General features: G+C 40.4%; 2 protein-coding genes across 2 annotated transcripts; both read right to left on the reverse strand.

Moving 5' to 3' along the window:
• Positions 1-280: 280 nt before the first annotated feature.
• LOC146631269 (uncharacterized) lies at positions 281-2,867 on the reverse strand. The gene is made up of 4 exons (XM_085355227.1): positions 2,113-2,867; positions 1,798-1,953; positions 890-982; positions 281-618 (listed from the first exon to the last, which is right to left on the reverse strand). The coding sequence occupies exons 1-4, from the start codon at positions 2,455-2,457 to the stop codon at positions 307-309; spliced, it is 906 nt and encodes a 301-aa protein (XP_085211353.1). The 5' UTR covers positions 2,458-2,867; the 3' UTR covers positions 281-306.
• On the reverse strand, positions 2,705-6,565 carry LOC146631270 (uncharacterized). The gene is made up of 3 exons (XM_085356658.1): positions 6,275-6,565; positions 4,001-6,165; positions 2,705-2,812 (listed from the first exon to the last, which is right to left on the reverse strand). The coding sequence occupies exons 2-3, from the start codon at positions 6,155-6,157 to the stop codon at positions 2,705-2,707; spliced, it is 2,265 nt and encodes a 754-aa protein (XP_085212784.1). The 5' UTR covers positions 6,158-6,165; positions 6,275-6,565.
• Positions 6,566-18,482: the final 11,917 nt, after the last annotated feature.

The raw sequence follows: 18,482 nt of genomic DNA on the forward strand, positions 1-18,482 counted from the left end.
TTAACGTGTGGAGAAAACATTCAATTTTGAGCATAACTGCTCCACTCAAACAATTTGTGAAAACCAGTGTGCATTTGCCTTTGTAACAATTGCCATCTGGCAAAAATCAGTGTTTACACTTAAACTGTATAAGACTTTAAGTTATGAACAAACAATCTTTGTATAATAGCCGCAGAGCAAACCACATAGTTTATATGAACATTTTATAACTTACAATTTTAAACTTTAAAACAGTAAACACATATTTGCATTGCAGAAACCTTGAAAAAAAAATATCTGGCTTGCATGAGTCCGTTTCAAGCTCATTCACCCCATTAGCTTGTTTTTTAGGAACTGTGCCTTGGATGACAACCTCTGTCCATCCAGCTTCATGATAATCTTTTGCAAGACTTCAAAAGTGCATTTGAGCTCCGGTGGGTAGCTTAGGTTCAGACAGTATATCAGTCCAAATAACAGAGCACAAGCAATTGCAATGCTCCTCAAACCAGTGAGAACCTCCACGCCTTCAATCAGGACACCGATGTTCCCTGGGTCATCTCCAGGCTCCGCACCCTCCTGATGTATGACATACACTCCCATCACAGTTTGTTCCATGGCTTCAGTGTTGGCCTCAGTGTTCTGTGACGTAAAATATAATAATACATTTGTTTGAGTCTACATATGAAAAAAATAAAGGAATTCAGCAATCAGCGTGAATATGCTGATATATTTACTAAATTCTATGTCTCTGGTTTCACACCTCAGAAATTTGACATGAAACAAAACAAGGACCAATTGCAATATCTTTTATTCACACGTGGTGTCACATTTTACCATTTCATATATCGAAATTACCCATAACTCCTGGAGCAAATTACATAACACAGAACAACTTGTGAATATAACTGACCGTATATTCCTTCACAAGTTTCTCATGGTCTTCATTCAGGTAGACACACAAGGACTTCAGGATGCATGCTCGTCTTGCATGTATTGTGTCATCCTAAGAAAAAAGGGAATCCATAATGACAATATTTAACTTTTAGGCAGCAGTTTGAAAAAGGAATACTTAGTTTGGAAGAGTCCAAAAGGCCACATGGTAAATAGACTGGTTCTTATATAGCGTTTTTCTACTCAGAGCACTCAAAGCTGCCTTTATACAACAATTCATTCACCCAATCACTTTTTCTAAACTGTTTAAATGGCCTGTATTTATATAGCACTTTACTAGTCCCTAAGGACCCCAAAGCGCTTTACATATCCAGTCATCCACCCATTCACACACACATTCACACACTGGTGATGGCAGCTACATTGTAGCCACAGCCACCCTGGGGCGCACTGACAGAGGTCGAGGCTGTCGAACACTGGCGCCACCGGGTTTAGTGCTTACTGTCTAACATTCATACACATTCACACTCCGATGAATGCATCGGTGAGCAACTTGGGGTTAGTATCTTACCCAAGGATATTTGGCATGCACACTGGAGGAGCTTGGGACCAACCCGCCAAGCTTCTGATTAGTAGCTGACCTGCTCTACCACCTGAGCTACAGCCACCTCAAAACATCTGTCTAAACCAAATCAGACACAAAATGAGGCAACACTAATGTTTTTTTGGGGTTTTTTTCCCCCATTTTGATCAAAATTAACCATACGATTTTATCAATTACTTATTAATATAAGACTGATGCTTATATAATTTGTATAAGATATGAAAACCTCTTAGGACTTTTGCCTACCATATGTATAGATATCTTTGCTCATAAAATTGCCAGATTATGGGCATAAAAAGTTCTTAAGCACAGATCTAACCCACCTTAGAGATGGCCACCATGATGTGTCTCATTTTTCTGCCAGCCACCCCACCTTTGCCTCGAAAGAGCTCCATCATGCGTGGAGTGTACAAGTCTAGCTCATAAAAGAATCTAGATAGCAGCGGTACTGTCGATATGCGCAGGAATTCCTTGTCAATCTGAAAAACATGAACAATGCACTTATAATATGCACCAGAGGAAGGACATACCAGGAATTATTAGCTGTTTTATCACTATGTTATGTCAATATTAGTGAAGCAAGAAATAACTGGTCAACCATAAACACACTCTAAAAGTTAGACATATAGGACATGCACCTCTTTCTCGGTGAACAGAGCTGGCCATCTGCTTTTAAAATCTGCAATAAAGGGCTGTCCTTGAATAACTTCTTGCCTTCTGTACGAAAAAGTCTTCTGCATTTTCATTGTCACTATATTGTCATTGTTTCTCTTCTGAACCTCTGAAAGCAGTGCAATTCTCTCTTTTTCCAGGCTGTCAGTGGTTTCTCCTTTTGGATACTGCGGACAGTAATTGACTTCTGCTCTTCTAGGCTTTTTCACATTCAATGCTGCCTTACTTTTGTCTTGGGCCTTGTTCTTTAGTGAATTTACCAACACCTCAGCACAGCCCAGGCCTCTCAGTTTGGTCCGGACATTGGCCATTTTATACTTGAGGCTAATTTTCCAACCATAACAGCCATTAAAGGATCCCTGCTCCCTCAGACAAGGATGCTGTTTGACAAGGGCTTCTGCAACTTCATTCAGGTCATTGTCAGTTGGATAGACTTTAAATTTTATTATTTCTTCAGCCAGCCTTTCTAAAAGGTGGGATTTCAGTTTTGGTGAGGGGGTCAAATGAGTTCCACCAGCAATGAACTCAGCATTGGCCTTTTCAAGTTGCAGTTCAGCCTCATAGCTGAAACGAGGGACTGTGAAGACACTTGGCCACACTGACAGTCTTGTAGACGGTGATGAACCTGACGATGAAACGGGCCTTGTATTGTCTGTGTCTGAAGAGCTTGAAAAGGAATGTGTTGGACTTCGCACTGGTTGACATGTCACTCCATCTTCTGTAAAACTTTGCATCTGCACACTATCCAAGTATACAACCTTTAAAGTTGCTTTATCATTAATTTCAGAGATCGCAGTCAGATTTACAAAATCATTTCCGAAATCAGGATCTTGATATTGAAGACGAAAATCCTGTTGCACTCCAAAATTTGTCTTTATTTCCTGACACAATTCCTCAATGGAGTCTGATATCCCAGCTGGTAAAATTAGTTTCCTGGCATCATCTTCTCCGAGAATGATCCTCAGTCTTATGGGCTGGGGCATCATGCTGACCTGGACAAATATCAAATATTTAAAAAATAAATAAAGATGTACTCATTGACTATTGTGCGAGTGTGTGTAACAAATTCTAATGTCAACGATAATTTGATGATGTCACCTTGGCCTCGAGGAATTTTTTTACTGGAGAAGTGAATAGTGCATTTTCCAGATTTGTCTTGCATTCTTCTAATTAATGACAATTCTTGCATAAGATGCTTAAAAGAAATCTACTCTCACTAAATTAAGTAGCAATTGGTCTGCAAAGTATGATGTATTATTTACTGTGCCAGGTGATATAGGGGGAAAATACTTACAAACATCACTCCTGTTTACCCTGCAAGTTAGTGTGTCTCTTCAGAGTAACCAGACGCAGGCCTCCCACTGAATAGGCAGCTAACGGGTAGTCATCGAGTAGTTCCCCATGCTCAATCAGAGACACCTCTCTCGCATGTGACATGTCAAGCTCAAAAGCTCTGAAGTGCTCTCGATACCAAGCAGAGAACTTTTTTACAAAAAAGTATATTCTGCCATGCAAAATAAAAATCTGCAGAATTTCTGCAAACTCTGGCAAACCAAATATTTGCCCATGAACAACTATCATTCCTGTGCTGTAGTTCATGCCATTGTATGACACGCTTTTTGTAATATGGACATCAGTTTCATCTGGTAATCTTTGCTTTATAGCTACTGCGATATCACTTTTCAGAACATCAATTGGTACTGATGAGCCAACATTTACCATTAAAGGTGTCTTATGGTCAGAAGAGTGCAAGTCAGAGGCAATCACGAGCTGATGTTTTTTGGCAAGTGTAACAGGTATGTTCTTAAAACAGTTTGTATGGCGAGCAATTTGTTTAAAAAAACTATTTTTTGCCTCAAATCTCATTGTCCATTTGTGGACAAGAGGCCCAAAATGCCGAATCAGAGCAGGGTAGTGCTCCAAATAATGATGTTTAGGGAGAAGACTGTTGTTTGGAAAAAGTTCTTGGTATCTCTGGCGATGTTCACTGATTTTACACTCAAGGTAGGAAATCGACTCATCAGACTGGACAGGGGCTACAACAAGCTCCACAATGTCCTTCAGATCCAAAACAATATGCCATGCAGGTTCATCCTCTGGAACAAGTGGACCAATAATTAGAGGCAACAAACGAAGCAGAGACCAATTTTCATGTGCATTTCCACCAATATTTTTTTTTAATGAGAAAGTCTGGGGAATTGCATGAGGCCGGTTGGTTTTATCTGCCCATTTATACTCAAAATTTTGGATCAAGTTGTTAAGTTTTTCTAAGGTGAAATACTTTTTAGAGATTAAAAAAGAAAAACAATGCGCAAGCTCCACTGGTATTATGCCCTCTAGCAGATCATGTGCTACATCTGGAGGGTAGCCTGCAGTGACATGAAAATGGCTCAGATTCTTACTCAAAATACAATCTCGCTTAACTCCACAACAAGCACTTGCTGTTTCTTGTGCACGCTTCAAATGGAATTCATGAAGTTCCGGTGTTCTATGCTCAAAATCACCAGCAGTCACTGACTTTATTTCAGATTTTTTAGCTGTACAGAATCTGCATATGTATTCAGCAGAAAAACTTTCCACAAAACCTGCCAGCCCATGGGCTCCTAGGTTGTCAGCTATGACGCAGCTCACAGTTCCTTTAATACACTCGTTCAACTGACTGATGAACACACCATGTTGCTCCAAAGTTACCAGATCTCTCAAAAGTGGATCAAAGACTTTTTCAAACCCAAATGTCCTCAAATCTTCACTCTTGCAAAGGATTGCCAAATAAATGGATGAAAGGGCTGAATGAGAACCAGGTGGTAAATTGCCCAAGACCCAATATACACCACAAAGCTTGTGCTTTTTCCGTGAGGTCCCAAGAGGATTACAAACCTCAAAATCATCAATATAAAGGTTAATAGAAATTCTCAACTTCTCACCATCTAGAAAGCTATTTCTTTTATAATGCTCCCCATCTCGAAAAGATCTGTAAACCCTCTGATCACCATTCAGATTCTCTCTATTTTCTTGAGCTATTTGTTCTTCAATCACTCTATCCAGCAATTTATTGTGACTCAATATTTCCTGCAATAACTGTAATAAAGGGATGTACTGAAATGACTTCCTTTGGTCTATCGATAAAAAATACTCAACAGGCTCTACAACCCTAAAATTTTGTATGTAGTATAGTTTTCTTTTATAAGGAGTGGCAAGAGGGCCACACTTTCCCAATATTTTAGCCACAGGGTTAGAAACACATACAGAATTTGCAAGCTCTTCAATAACAGCCTGACTAATATGGAGGTTATGGCTCTTAAAAATTTCTGTAATTGTACGTTTTGTCAGAGGTACACTAGCTGAACTCAACAGAAAAACTAACTCCTCTAAGAACTCATCTAATCCTTTTGCTGGAACATGAAATATGTGTTCCAATTTCAACAATATTACTGCTAATTTCCGTTCAATTAGTTCGGGCTGATTTTCAACAGCACTATTATCACATTCTGTCACTGACTCACTTTCAAATTCACCATAGGATACATCTTCAGAACAGCTAGCCCTTACATTATCAGAGGACTCTATCACTTGAACTGGGTCCACACGTGTAACTACACTGGCTTTAAAATCTTTAAGTGTGTGTGGATGATGCTTCCTCTTTTTGTGTGTATAAAATGTATTGTAAATATTTGTCTTGAAAGGGCAACCAAGAAACACACAACTAACTGTCTCGTTACTTCGCAGATGTGTTCCAATATGGACAAAAAAATCTCTCTCAGAGAAGACGTCACTGCAGTCACATAACTCACATTTAAAAGTTACTGAACTTGAAGCTGTCTGTGTAAACTGAGATGAATGAGCTTTATAGACATGAGTGTTCAGTCCACTCCAAGTCTTAAATGTGCACGGACAATTAACATATATGCACAGATAATGTTGACCTATTCCGTAATGATGATGTAGTTTATAATGTTGAAGTAATTTGTACCTGCTGCTCTCTCTGGTAACACAATGCTTGCACTGCCACATACACGTCACTGATAAAAAATGAAATATGCATTAGAAAACGTCAAGGAGATTAAACTTCTGCATCATCCAAAAAAAATAAATAACATAATAATAATAATAAGGCAAACATGAACTTACCATGTATTGTTGAGGAGGTGCATAAGAATCTCAGAGCATGGGAATGTGGCTTTATTTTGTGATGTATTTCTGGGGAGAGAAATTAATTAAAACAAAGTTATTACTCTGACAAATTTGTGTTAATATCTACATACTGTGAAATGTGAAGACTGTTACGGTGCGTACACACCGAACGCGATAGACGCGACCAGAGCTTCAGGTTTACATGTAAAGTCAATGGAGGAGCACGATGAAGCGCGACTGGGGGTCCAGCTAAACTTCGGAAGCAGATTTGCATTGAGAAAACGCTTTTCTGCCTACTTCACATGACTGACGCCTTTGAAGCGCGAAGTAAAATACGCGCTGCAGTTTGTGTGGTGCATTTTGTGCATTCGCGCTTATCACGTCTACCGCTCGAGTTGGTAAAATCTGCGGGACAGCAGCTTCTCAAACTCGGCAAGGGACAGAAGGTGGTACAGCTGAAAGCGGCCGTCATCCAGACGGAGCTTCTGGAGCAAGTGGTGAAACTCACCAAACTGCTCACGCTTGTGGAAGACCTGATGGACCCAGGTACGGTGAGGACGTCCTTTAGGCACTGCTCTGCTCTCCACAGCAAATAGAGAAGGGAGACTCTTTCTTCAAACGCTAGATTGACAGCTGCCATTTTAATAACATACCGTCTGGCACTACTTCCTCCCAGATCTCTTCTTCATACGCGTGAAAATTGCATATAAAGCTCGACCAGTTCATGCTGGGCGCGCTTCGAGGTGCAAATGTGCACGCGATCAGCTAGGGGCGTCTATCGCGTTCGGTGTGAACGCACCGTTAGTCAGCCTAATGCAGAGCACCAGAGAAACTATAACCCGAACAAGTATCCACCTAAATCATTCTGAATTCGAAAACTAAGTGAATATATTACAAAAAAAGAAAATGCACATGCAATTATTGTGACAGATTTTATCTTACTCCTTGTTATTAACTCCCCTAAACGCTGGTTTAGTTGAATTAAACCTTTCATCAATCCAGTTAATGCGGTTGCCGCGACTAAACTCCACTGACAAAAACAGGAATTTTAGATAGAGCATCATAAAACACTCATAAAATCACCAAAACCATGTCGGTCAGTCTTACCACTACTACCAACAATCACCAACTCCGGTTAAGCAGAAAGTAACCCTTCATTCATGGAGCTATATGCGAAGACATTACGGCTCTACGCGGCTTTCCCGCTCTTCAAAGTTAGCTAACTCCAGAGAAGAAAAACAGTCCTACCAACGCAGATAACCATGAAACACACCTCATTCAAAGTCGACAGAAACAAAAACAAAAAAACGAACTTACCAAAATAACCTCATCAGTTTTTGCTCTGTTGCAACAATTAGCGACTCCGGTTAAGTTTTAAAAAAAAACATTAAATTCACCGACTTACATTTGAAAAATGTTTGGGTCTACAACCTCCCTGCTATATATAAATCTCCACACTACACAGGTAAAAAATTTTAACTAATAGTATTTATCTCTCACTCCACTAACCTAAATAAATATATCAAGAAATATTACTTACCTCACTATCAGGTATGCCAAAGAAGTAACTCCACGTGCGCTCGTTAACTTCTCAACGGACCTTTCCGCATCCGGTGGGCGTGGAGCATGCGCAATACATGACGCTATCAGAGCCTTTGGTTTGATGGACCTCATTCTCATTGGATTGCCATGAACGAATTTAACTCATCAAAGTTTTCTTTGATTTATATTCAACAAAAAAGAATGAATCATTTAATGAGCATAAAAATGATTTCTTCATGTGATGTAAACATATTACTACTTTGTTAATCAAACACATGCCCTAGTTGATTTTTTTGAGTGTATGGTCACAAGTTTTGGGTAATCCCCCCCCAAAAAGAAAAAGATTGTGGACACCAATAGTTCAAATGAGTTTTCTCCAGAGGGTGGCTGGGTTCAGCCATGGTGAGAGGTCATTCCACATCCACATCGAAACGACCCAGATGAAGTTGTTTTGGGATCTGAAAGGATGTCTCCTGGGTGAGGGTATTACGGGTATGTCCTATTGTTGAGTCTGTGTTTCCACAGGCCCCGCTAGTTTAGAGACTTATTCCTCATGAAGAAGGAAACCAAGACAGAACATCTTCAACCGCTCTTTTACTCGCTAAGGAGGGAAGCTTTGGTCAGAACCAGGCTGTGAAGCTAAATGCTCTTCACCTGTCTCTGGCCCAAATCCTTCAAAGAGCAGCTCTCCTCGCAGCTATTTAAAGACATGACAGTTACAGTTTACACAATACAACACAAGCACCTCCCACCGTAAAAGCCCCCAATGGTTCTAAGACAAGGCACTGTGTGTGTGTGTGTGTGTGTGTGTGTGTGTGTGTGTGTGTGTGTGTGTGTGTGTGTGTGTGTGTCTGTGTCATGGGTCAGACAAAGGAATGCCTTTGATCCTATAGTTTGAACCAAGACTTTACAAATTTAAGAAACACAATGACAACATTCAACAATTTGACTTAACACCTATCAGCGGGATTTCCCGGGGTAGACCCAGATCCAGCTGGAAAGATTATGTCTCTCAGTTGGGAATGCCTTAGTGTTCCCCAAAATGAGCAGGAGGAGGTGGCTGGGAGAGGGATATCTGTGCTTCTCTGCTCAGGCTGATCCCCTCACGAGCTGGCCTGGATAAGTGGCAGAAAATAGATGGATGGAAAGATGGATGGATACTCCCCTGGTAAGTTACTTCAACACCACTTTCCTGATGGGTTTAAGGTTTTTAATCTCTAGTTTCAAATCCTTTTGAAGTCATTCAACATGATGATTTTCTTTTGCAACTTATTCTACCATTAGTGTCCAGAAAGACAAGAAGGTCAGGTAATCAGGACCATGAAGTGATTAGCCAATGAGCAACAAGTGTCCCCTACTTAGATTTGCACCAGCTGTTTCCTCTTAGCTCTGTTCACCTCTTGTATTTAGTGTCTGCGTCTTCCCCTGCTCGTTGTCGCATTGTACCCTCACTTTCACTGTGTGTTCTGTTTGCCGGCCTGCCTGTTTAGTTTGTTCCGTATTCCCAGTTTAGTTCGTTTTTTGTTCAGTTTCTTCGCAGCAATAAAGCTGAGTATTTTGAGTTACTTCTGCCTCCGTGACTCCTGCATTTTGGGTCCTCTCTTCCTGCCTGCACGCACACAGCCATGACACCAGCTGATCATTGATCAGTTTCATGATGGAACTGGGGAGGGAGGGGGAGAGAAGAGTCAGCTTTGCAGCAAGGACAGAATAACTCCAGCTTTGTGTCTTTTTTCATTCTAGCTGAAGTACGGGACAAATCGCTTCCTTTTCCCCTCAATATGGAACTCTGATGGCCAGTCCAGCTGTGGCTCCATATATCAGTTGTTAAGCTTAACGTTTGAATACTATGCAAACATTTAGAGATTAACTTACGCACTTGCTTTACTTCTCTGGGATAGTTTTCTCTCAGATAACATGCAGCGGTTTGGAAGCATGTAGCGAAGCTCCAAATGCTCCAACAGACCGCCGACAGGTCTCGCAGACAACAGCCGCTCTATCAGGTGACACATACTGCTCCGATGCGCCGAGCTGGGTTACGCCAAGTAGCGCGTTTTGTGAGGTGATTTTGTGATACTTTGGATCGGATTACATTTTTTATTTCTCTCCGATATCCGATCCAGTAATTTAGGCCAGTATTGGACCAACACGTAATATTGGATCGGTCCATCTCTACTGCATAGGTGCTTGATTTTACACTCCTGTGGCCATGAAAGTGACTGGAACATTTGAATGCTTATAAAACCATTTCAGCAACCACCAAATAGCTAAAACAGCAAATGACTAAAGAGCAGGTAAAAAGATTCAGCAAAAGGATAAAAACACAAATCACTGCCTAAAGCTGTAAGTTTCATCACTCTCTAACCAAAATTCGGAACCAGCAGCAAAAGAAGACCAAAACTATGGTTCACGTTTGAAAAACATTGTAATAAATTCCCTCTTACTTTTGCCGTCTGGCTTCAACCACGATAAAATCACACTTGCTGCACAGCTCTCTCTCAGTTCACTTCGAGACCAGATTCCCATCAAAAATCTCTATATTTTTTTTGCCTCATTCGCTTGGTTGTTACACACCAGTCTACCGTTGTGTAGAGTGTTGTTGGCCGCTGTTCTGCCTAATTCAATACTCAAGCAAATTTAACTTGCACAATAAAACATTTGTAACTTTGTCTTGATGTAAGCTCAATCGTCCAGGTAAGGATCAATGGTCATGACAATTATATATATATATATATATATATATATATATATATATATATATATATATATATATATATATATATATTTATTAATGATCAAGGAACTGACCTCACAGCCCATTGTTCATTCAGTGGTGCTAGTTTCAGTCATTATGCAAATGTACTGTTTGTACTGACTGAAGAAGTCACTTGGATGACAAAACGTTTCCCACTGAAAGCGCCACGCTCAGATGAACAGAATCAACTTTTTGAGTCTGATGCTGCTAAAGTGAAATCAATTTACAATCTTTGCACAGGTAGTAACCATATGTTGGTTTTTGTCAGTTTTTGATCTTCTGCAGGGTTTATTATAAAAGACCAGGTCAGGAAAAAACTCTTAATATTTTTCAGTGTTTTGTCCTCAGTTACTTTGGCACAATGGCATCTGCTTTGATGCTTGCACCTCTGATGAAATACTCTGATGAAATAGTCGATTCCCTTTGGGCATGTCATTGTCAAGCAGGAACCTCTCAAAAAGTCCCGGGGCTTAACAGGTTAATTAAAAAGTGTACGAATTTAAGTTTATGAAGTTACAGCTATATCGTGTAGTTTAAAGCTCAAAAACAATTTATGTGCACCACCTCTGCCTCCATGGCCTTCCAGTGCATCTTCAGTCCTACTTTTTCCCCTCTTTAAATAGGTTAGACTTTAATGTAACATCACAATATGTCCTGAGCTGCACACCTGAACTCCAGTCTGACCAACTTCAGAGCAGAAAACAATCATGCAGCACCTCATGAGATGAGAGCCAGCCTGGAAACATAAATGCTGAGCGGAGGTCATTCAGCAGAGACTTTAATGCTACATCACTGTCAGTGAGCTGGAAAGTGCAGAAACTCTCTTCAACAGAGACGCAGTCGACTCATTCTTTGCATTCTGTCACATTTTTATTACATTTGCTGCTAAAAAAAAACCCTTTAAACAATTTATCTTGTTCAAGATTTGCTGAAGTTCTTTGAGGTATAAACTGAGCTCAGAAAAATGGGACAACATGACATTAATAGTACATTTTAAAAGCTGTGTTGTTTGCAACTCTGAGGTCAACAACCTTTTCTTTCAACACTTATCACAAATCCTGTTGTTCTGAGAGCCGTGTACAATAATGACTGTGCAGAGTCGCTGCTGCTAAAATGCACTCAGCTAAAAGTTGGGATCAACAACATCTGGTGATAAGTGGCAACCTCCAATGCTAAAAAATGAAGTGAACACTAAACTGCAGTTCCTTTCATGGCCACTTGAGGCTGGCTCCAAAATTGAGTCAATTCTCATAGACTCCCATGTTGAAATATACAACTTTACAGCAGAAACTGTTTTTTTACAGCTTGCTATAAAAACTTTTTTGCCTATATGACAGTTCAGAACATCTGGATGTGAATTTTTAATAACTCTTGTATCTGGATATTAGAGCTAGGGACTGATTTGACAGGTCCATAGATGGAGTAACAGATGGATCTCGCTTTCAGGTCTGCATTATTTTTAACTTGCCACCAGGGGGTGCTACCCATGGCTTAAAAAACACATCTGGTTTAAGTAGACCAAGATGGTGAAGGTGAAAATGGCCATCTCGAAGCTTCATAACAGGATTTCACAAAGGAGTGATATCACAGTAGATATGCCCACAGTTGGAAAGAATAAAAAGAGACCATTCTCAAGCTTATTCCCTTGCTGGTCGTGCGATCGAACATTACAGCTGACCACACAGCAAGTACGAACCATGGCTGATGTGCGTGCTTTTGCTTGAGCTTTGTTTGGCCCAGGAAGTTGGCGTCTCAACCAAAAATCCTGGTCACGCCCCCTCTCGTGACATCACGCTCCAAAGTCCTATAAAATTTCCTAATGCAGCTTGCTAACCAGGCTAACTAATTAGTTAGCATTTTAGTCTAAATATATATCAAGGGCTTGTCATGTGTATCGTGAGAGAGAGCGAGAGAGAATCATAATTAGGTCCCTTTAAAGTGATCCATGGGTGAAGAGCATCCTCTGATGCAGGCTTTAGTAGAAGTTGAATGGCTGCAGGTACAAACAAATGTCTGTACCGTTTTGTTCTGCACTTATGTGCTTCAAACCGACAGCTGGTGTGAAAGAGGTGGAATTCGCTGTGTAATTGATAAGAGCAGCCCTGAACGATGCAGCTGTTAGGAGTAAACAGCTGGCCGGTTGAGCTGAGACTCACCTGCAGTTTATTCTTACCGACCCACTGACAGTCGAGTTTAGAGAGTTTTTGTTTCTTTCGAAGTTACAAATGATGCAGGTGGAAACGACGAGACTGAGCAGGGGCGAGTCTGTGGGGAGGGCACTAGCCCCCCACACCAATGCATTTGGACTGTACCAAAGTTTAATGTAGTTTTTTTTTTTTTTTACATTCCAGTACTTTCTCCTCTTGTAGAGCTTTATTTAGTAATTATTTTGCAGTTTTTAAATTATAATCTATTATTATATATTATAGTAGATAAAACCAAGCAGTATGTAATTAATACATTAATTCATTAATATAAAGCAGCCAGATATAGCTGTAGAAAACAGCAAGATGGATCCAAAGGAGATAAAATTGCACCTTAACAGTTGGTTACAGGCTGCGTTGGTTTCTGTGTGTGTAGGAGTGGCAGACTAAAGAGGGAATTACTGATTGTAATAGCACTGAATGGACATAATGAAAAAAAAATTAAATAAAAGTAAATAGAATAAAATATTAGGAGGTGATTCCTTCAGTCAGCTCAAACTGTTAAAGCACTGTGGCAACAGGAAGGACGAGACTTGTTTTTCCAGGAATCCTGAGTTTTGTCTTTGAAATTCAGCAGCACGAGCTGGCACACATCATCTAAAGTTCTAATTATTTTCCTGGCACCACTGTCAAAAAAAGAATGCCTTTCTTCCCAGCACGCTCCATGTTTCAGTTTCTACATATGTACCTATAAGCTTCTGGCACCAACTCGTGAACCTCTTAATTTAGATTATCCACAGGCAGCAGTCCTATCAAATGAAGCTATCACGGAGATCTGCCAACAAACATGTGATCCAGGTTCATAACAACGCTTTTTCACAAACTCAAACAGCTTATCACTTATGTAGCATCACAGCTTGGAAAGCAGTCACAGCCCGGTGTGAATCTGCTCCCTCACCACTTGTGCATTTGGCATTCAGTAGTTTAACTGAATGAGTCTGCGATGCTGGAGGTCACGAAGCCAAGGTCCCTGCCTTTGCCCACTACCTAGTTTGCACAGCACCCGACCCCAGCACGTGGCCCTGCAGGTAATGAGTACATCAGGGCCAGCAAGTCCCGCTCCCAGGTCTGCATTTTAGGATTTTACCCCAAAGTTTTCCTCCAACAGGCGAGATATTTTTCATCCAATAACTTATTTACTTCGAATTTTGAATTATTTAGTCTGCATGTACACTGAGGAACAAAGACGGAACCAAAAAGTGATCAAAATATTAAAAGAATCCCATCCAGACAAACTGCACATCATACATGTACCACAACTCCTCAGTTACAATATCATCATCATAATAATAATAATAATAATAATAATAATAATAATAATAATAATAATAATAATAATGCAACAACTCGGTGCAAAGAAAAGGATTTAAATGCAGGACACCAAAGTAAAATATTAACAAAATTTCAGTCCAGATTTCAGACACCAAGAACCACGTCTACAACTCGTGCAGAGTCCATATAGGAGGAGAATAAACTTGAAATAAAGAAAAATAAAAGGAAACGACTGGAACGACTGAGTTTAAAACTAAACTTAAAGAAGTCAGAGGAAAGCAGGAGAAATGCCTGGAAGCCTTGCAATAGAAGGATACAGGGTGGAGTACGTACACAGATAAGTAACTGGCTTATGAAGAACAAGTGAAAAAGAAAACTGAGCAAAAGCTTGAAACAAGAATTATCGAATAAAAACAGGAACTGATGGCAATAGAACAAAATCTCACACTATGATAAATAAAGTGAATATGTTTTTGGAGCATTGCTGAAGCTGCTTCACAGTTGAAGTGTTCAGAAATGACAACGAGTCATTAAGGACTCTTGTTATTCTAGAACACACAACTGAAACAATGCTTTGAAATCAGTAAGCTTCCACTAAAATAAAGAAATAATTAACAGTGTCCTGTTCCTGCAGCCTTACTCCAAAGATCATGTTTTAACAAGGGCAGACTTCAGCTCTGCGAGGACGATTAACACCCAGATCCGCCGGCAGCTTCTGCTGCTCCTCGCACAAGAATCTGAGATCCTCGAGCTAAACGCGCGATAAATCAGCCATTAATCCCTCTGTGGTGCTTTAACAGTGTAGGCGATTCATTTAAAATACACCCCCATGTTGGACAAAAGTGTGAAATTAAATGTCACTCCTTCTCTATCTCCAGTCAGCGAGCAGAGCCAGCAACTCCGAGCCAGATAAATTTTACAGAAAATTCCACCCTTGGAAACTCTTCAGCTGTTATATATAATCAATCTGCGATATCCAACACATTCCAGGAGTTATTATGTGACAGAATGTGGTAATTTACCTTTTTTTTGCTGTACTCCCTATACCTGACCCCACTTCACCCATTTCCACTTCACTTAATGGTTTTTAGTGTTTCCAGGAATAACTTTTGATGACTGCCAGAGAGGAGGCCGGAGCCTCAGTGCATTAAACTATGTCCAGACATGATCTCTGTAGAGTGGGTTTAATGCCGGATAGCAGACATACTCTGGATATATTTTGTTAAATATTCAAACTGCTGGAGAAAGCGGACGTTAAAAGGTAAAGCATCAGTTCAAATTTAAGTCAGAAGAAAATGTAGTTTTCATTTGAAACACGGTTAACACTCAAGTTATTTCTCCAGTTAAGAGCGGACAAAAACTGCTCCATAAAAAGACGTTTGCTAATGTTTCCAGACGTTCGTTCGCTCTCAGTCTGCTTGGTGCACTAAGGGGAATTAAAGGCAGATATGAGAAAACCAGCCCTACCTGCTGTATGAATGTTCTTAGTTGTGTCTTAAAGCTGCAAATATTCCACCTGCTCTGCCTAAACTTCGATATTTACAGCTGATGCAGTTGTCTCAATGCAGAAGGATACAAACGTGTCCCTGTTCATCAGAAAACTTTGGTGGAGCTTAGTCTCATTTTGTCCTCCTCAGATTAAAACGCTGTCACTCATCTAACTGCAGTTACATGAGTATTATTCTGAAAATCAGGCAACGTGTGGAACAAAGAAGTGGATGAGAAATATTTTTTTGCTGTGACAAAGTTGACAGGAGTATTGCTTCGATCGATTGATGTTGCAGGTGATATGGCTCTGAAGCCAAGACTCGAGGGGATGTCAATGAATTTTAGACAAGCGCAAGGTGAATGCCAAGGAGTGGGTGACAGAATATCTCCCAGTCGTGTTTTACCCATCACTCTGAGGCCTTTCAGATCTGGCGATACTAAAAACAGCTGCTGAGACCGTCTTTGTCATGATCAGGCTGTGTGCAGGCAGGATGAGGACCCAAACGCAAACTCACGGGAAAACAGGACTGAACTCAAAATACAGCTTTATTGCTGACAAAAGATAACGGCAATACAAAATAATATGAAACTGAACTGGGAAGTACTAAGGAACTGACTTACGCGGAAACACACGGCGGGGCACACAGTCATGAGGGAGAACACGACACTGAACTGAGGGAGATGTGGACATAAATGCACAGAGGGTAAACGAGGGAAGTGGGAGCACATGGGGAACACAGCTGACACAGATAATCGTAACGAGACAGGGCAGGGGTGAACACAACATGACGCATACTGACGAGACACTGTCAAAGTAAAACAGGAAGTACAGAGGTTCAGACAGGAGGAGAGAGCACGGACATAACGGAAAACATGGAATAAAACACAAGGAGGGGAAACAAGGGCTCACAGATACATAAAGGGGCACACAGGAGGTAACCAAATAAGGAACATCTTAACTAAACAACCTAGGAACCAAGGCATAAATAGAGAACAAAATACAAAACACACAAAAACTAAGAATACTGGGCCAACATGGCCCAGGACCTTGACAGTCTTCATCATCACCCACTGCTGTAAACTCAAAAAATCCCACTCCGGATGTGAACGTTATTAATCTGTAGTAAGAGTCAGGCTTTTAAAAGTGTTGAACATACAATTAATATCTTTGTTGACCTTCCTTGTGAGGTAATGTATCCATGAAGATCCAGTTTTCAACACAGGTTTTCCATTAAAAATGTTCAGTCTTCAATGCAGCACCAAAATAACCTGATAACATCATTAACTTTTCAGCTTGAGGCTTTTTTTCTTTCTATCTGAGGAAAAGGTCTAATTCAGACAGTAAAAGTCACTCATCTGTGAGGCTAAAATGAACAACTTTAAGATCAGTGGATTCTCTGTGGCCCCATTACTGCGCCCTATATCCGACAAGAAAAAGACTTTTTAACATGATTTTTTCATTCATAAGAACAGATCGGGGATGCTAACATCATTAAAACTGTTGTGAAAAGCTACCAAATGTGATGCAAAAGAAAAGAAGCACAACAATGGTGCAGTTATTTTAATAACAGTGATAAATGGCATCTCTCCAGTGAAAGTTCAATGTTTGGACACCTGTCTAATTGCAGGTTGACATTGTCCCCAAATAGGAGGTTCCAGTACCTGTTTGAGGACACCTGTATTACCAAGCACGGACTGTGACCGCAATCTTTTTAGTGACCAACAGGAGGCAGCTTCTCAAAAACATTTAGTTGTACAGAAACCTACAAGAAAATGAGCCTGCTGCCTGCTTACTCTAGGACCTTGATGATCACTTTGCTGATGAGTTTATGGTGTCAATCTGTAGTTTCAAGTCTTACTCAATATAACATGTTCATATTGTAAATAATGGTCCCCTTCAGTGTCCAGAACGGCATTAAGCTAGGGCAGTGGTCCCCAACCCCAGTACTGGTTCATGAGTCGTTTGGTATCGGGCTGCGAGAGTCGTGTTAAATTTAAGGTTTTCAGGATTTTTATCGTTCTTTATCGTTATTTTTTCTATCATTTGTCTCGTTAGCCCGTTTCCCCTGGGTCTTTTCCCGTGTGTTATGGATAAATCTTCTTTTTTTGCTATGGTACCCGTTTTATTTTGTTGTATTTATCCGCGACTCCTAATAGGCCGGTCTGTGAAAAAACTGTTGGACATAAACCAGTCCGTGGCGCAAAAAAGGTTGGAGACCGCTGTTTTAGAGTGTGATTGACAGGATGTAATAGCCAATGAGTGTGTAGTGTTTGTAGATGCTCAGTAGGTTTTAAAACCCTAAAACTCTTAGCTTGAGGCTTCAGATGGTCTTTCTGGTGACGACATCTTTTACATGCAGTCTATTATTACATCAATCCCTGACTGGGAGACCGAAAGGGAGCACCAAACATGGAGACAAGCGTTAAACATTCATAGAACGTGGAACACGGGGGAGGCATGGAACCTAAAGACCAGAAACTACAAATATAACACAAAGCAGAAAAACACTCAAACCAGAACCAGGAGTACGCACAAAATCTTAGAATATTAAATGAACTTGAATCAAAATGTGCAAATACAGAAACACTGGGTCACAGACGCAGGACCAGGACCGTTAGTCATTAAAACATTACTGTGTGGTCCTAACATTTATCCACACTGAAATCCTAATTCAATTCAATTCATCTTTATTTATATAGTGCCAAATCTCAACCACAGTCGCGCCTCACGGTGTTACATATAGAAAGGTAAAGACCTCACAACAGAAGGGAGAAAAGATTACCCTCTGTGAGCAAGCACTTGGTGACAGTGGGAAGGAAAAACTTCCTTTTAACAGAAGTAACCTCAGAACTGGGCTCAGGTTAGTCAGCCTGCATGGGAATAAAAAATAAATACATTCATTAATCAAACAAGCTTATAAAAAGCACAGGAGATGCTTGGACC

This window comes from Diplotaxodon limnothrissa, linkage group LG6 (genome assembly GCF_057381915.1).
Source record: "Diplotaxodon limnothrissa isolate DT_005_m linkage group LG6, D_limnothrissa_male_GT1.1, whole genome shotgun sequence".
In the NCBI taxonomy this organism is placed as follows: Eukaryota; Metazoa; Chordata; class Actinopteri; order Cichliformes; family Cichlidae; genus Diplotaxodon; species Diplotaxodon limnothrissa.

Bases quoted from the DNA above. Each gene is read 5' to 3' on its own strand.
- LOC146631270 (XM_085356658.1), bottom strand. From the start codon at position 6,157: ATGTGGCAGTGCAAGCATTGTGTTACCAGAGAGAGCAGCAGGTACAAA. The intron at 2,813-4,000 runs GCAAAAAATAGT...TTCCTTTTCAAG, and splicing joins AATGGACAATGAGATTTGAG to CTCTTCAGACACAGACAATA.
- LOC146631269 (XM_085355227.1), bottom strand. From the start codon at position 2,457: ATGGCCAATGTCCGGACCAAACTGAGAGGCCTGGGCTGTGCTGAGGTG. The intron at 1,954-2,112 runs GTGCATGTCCTA...CATGTTTTTCAG, and splicing joins CTCTGTTCACCGAGAAAGAG to ATTGACAAGGAATTCCTGCG. The intron at 983-1,797 runs GTGGGTTAGATC...CTTTTTTCTTAG, and splicing joins TCATGGTGGCCATCTCTAAG to GATGACACAATACATGCAAG.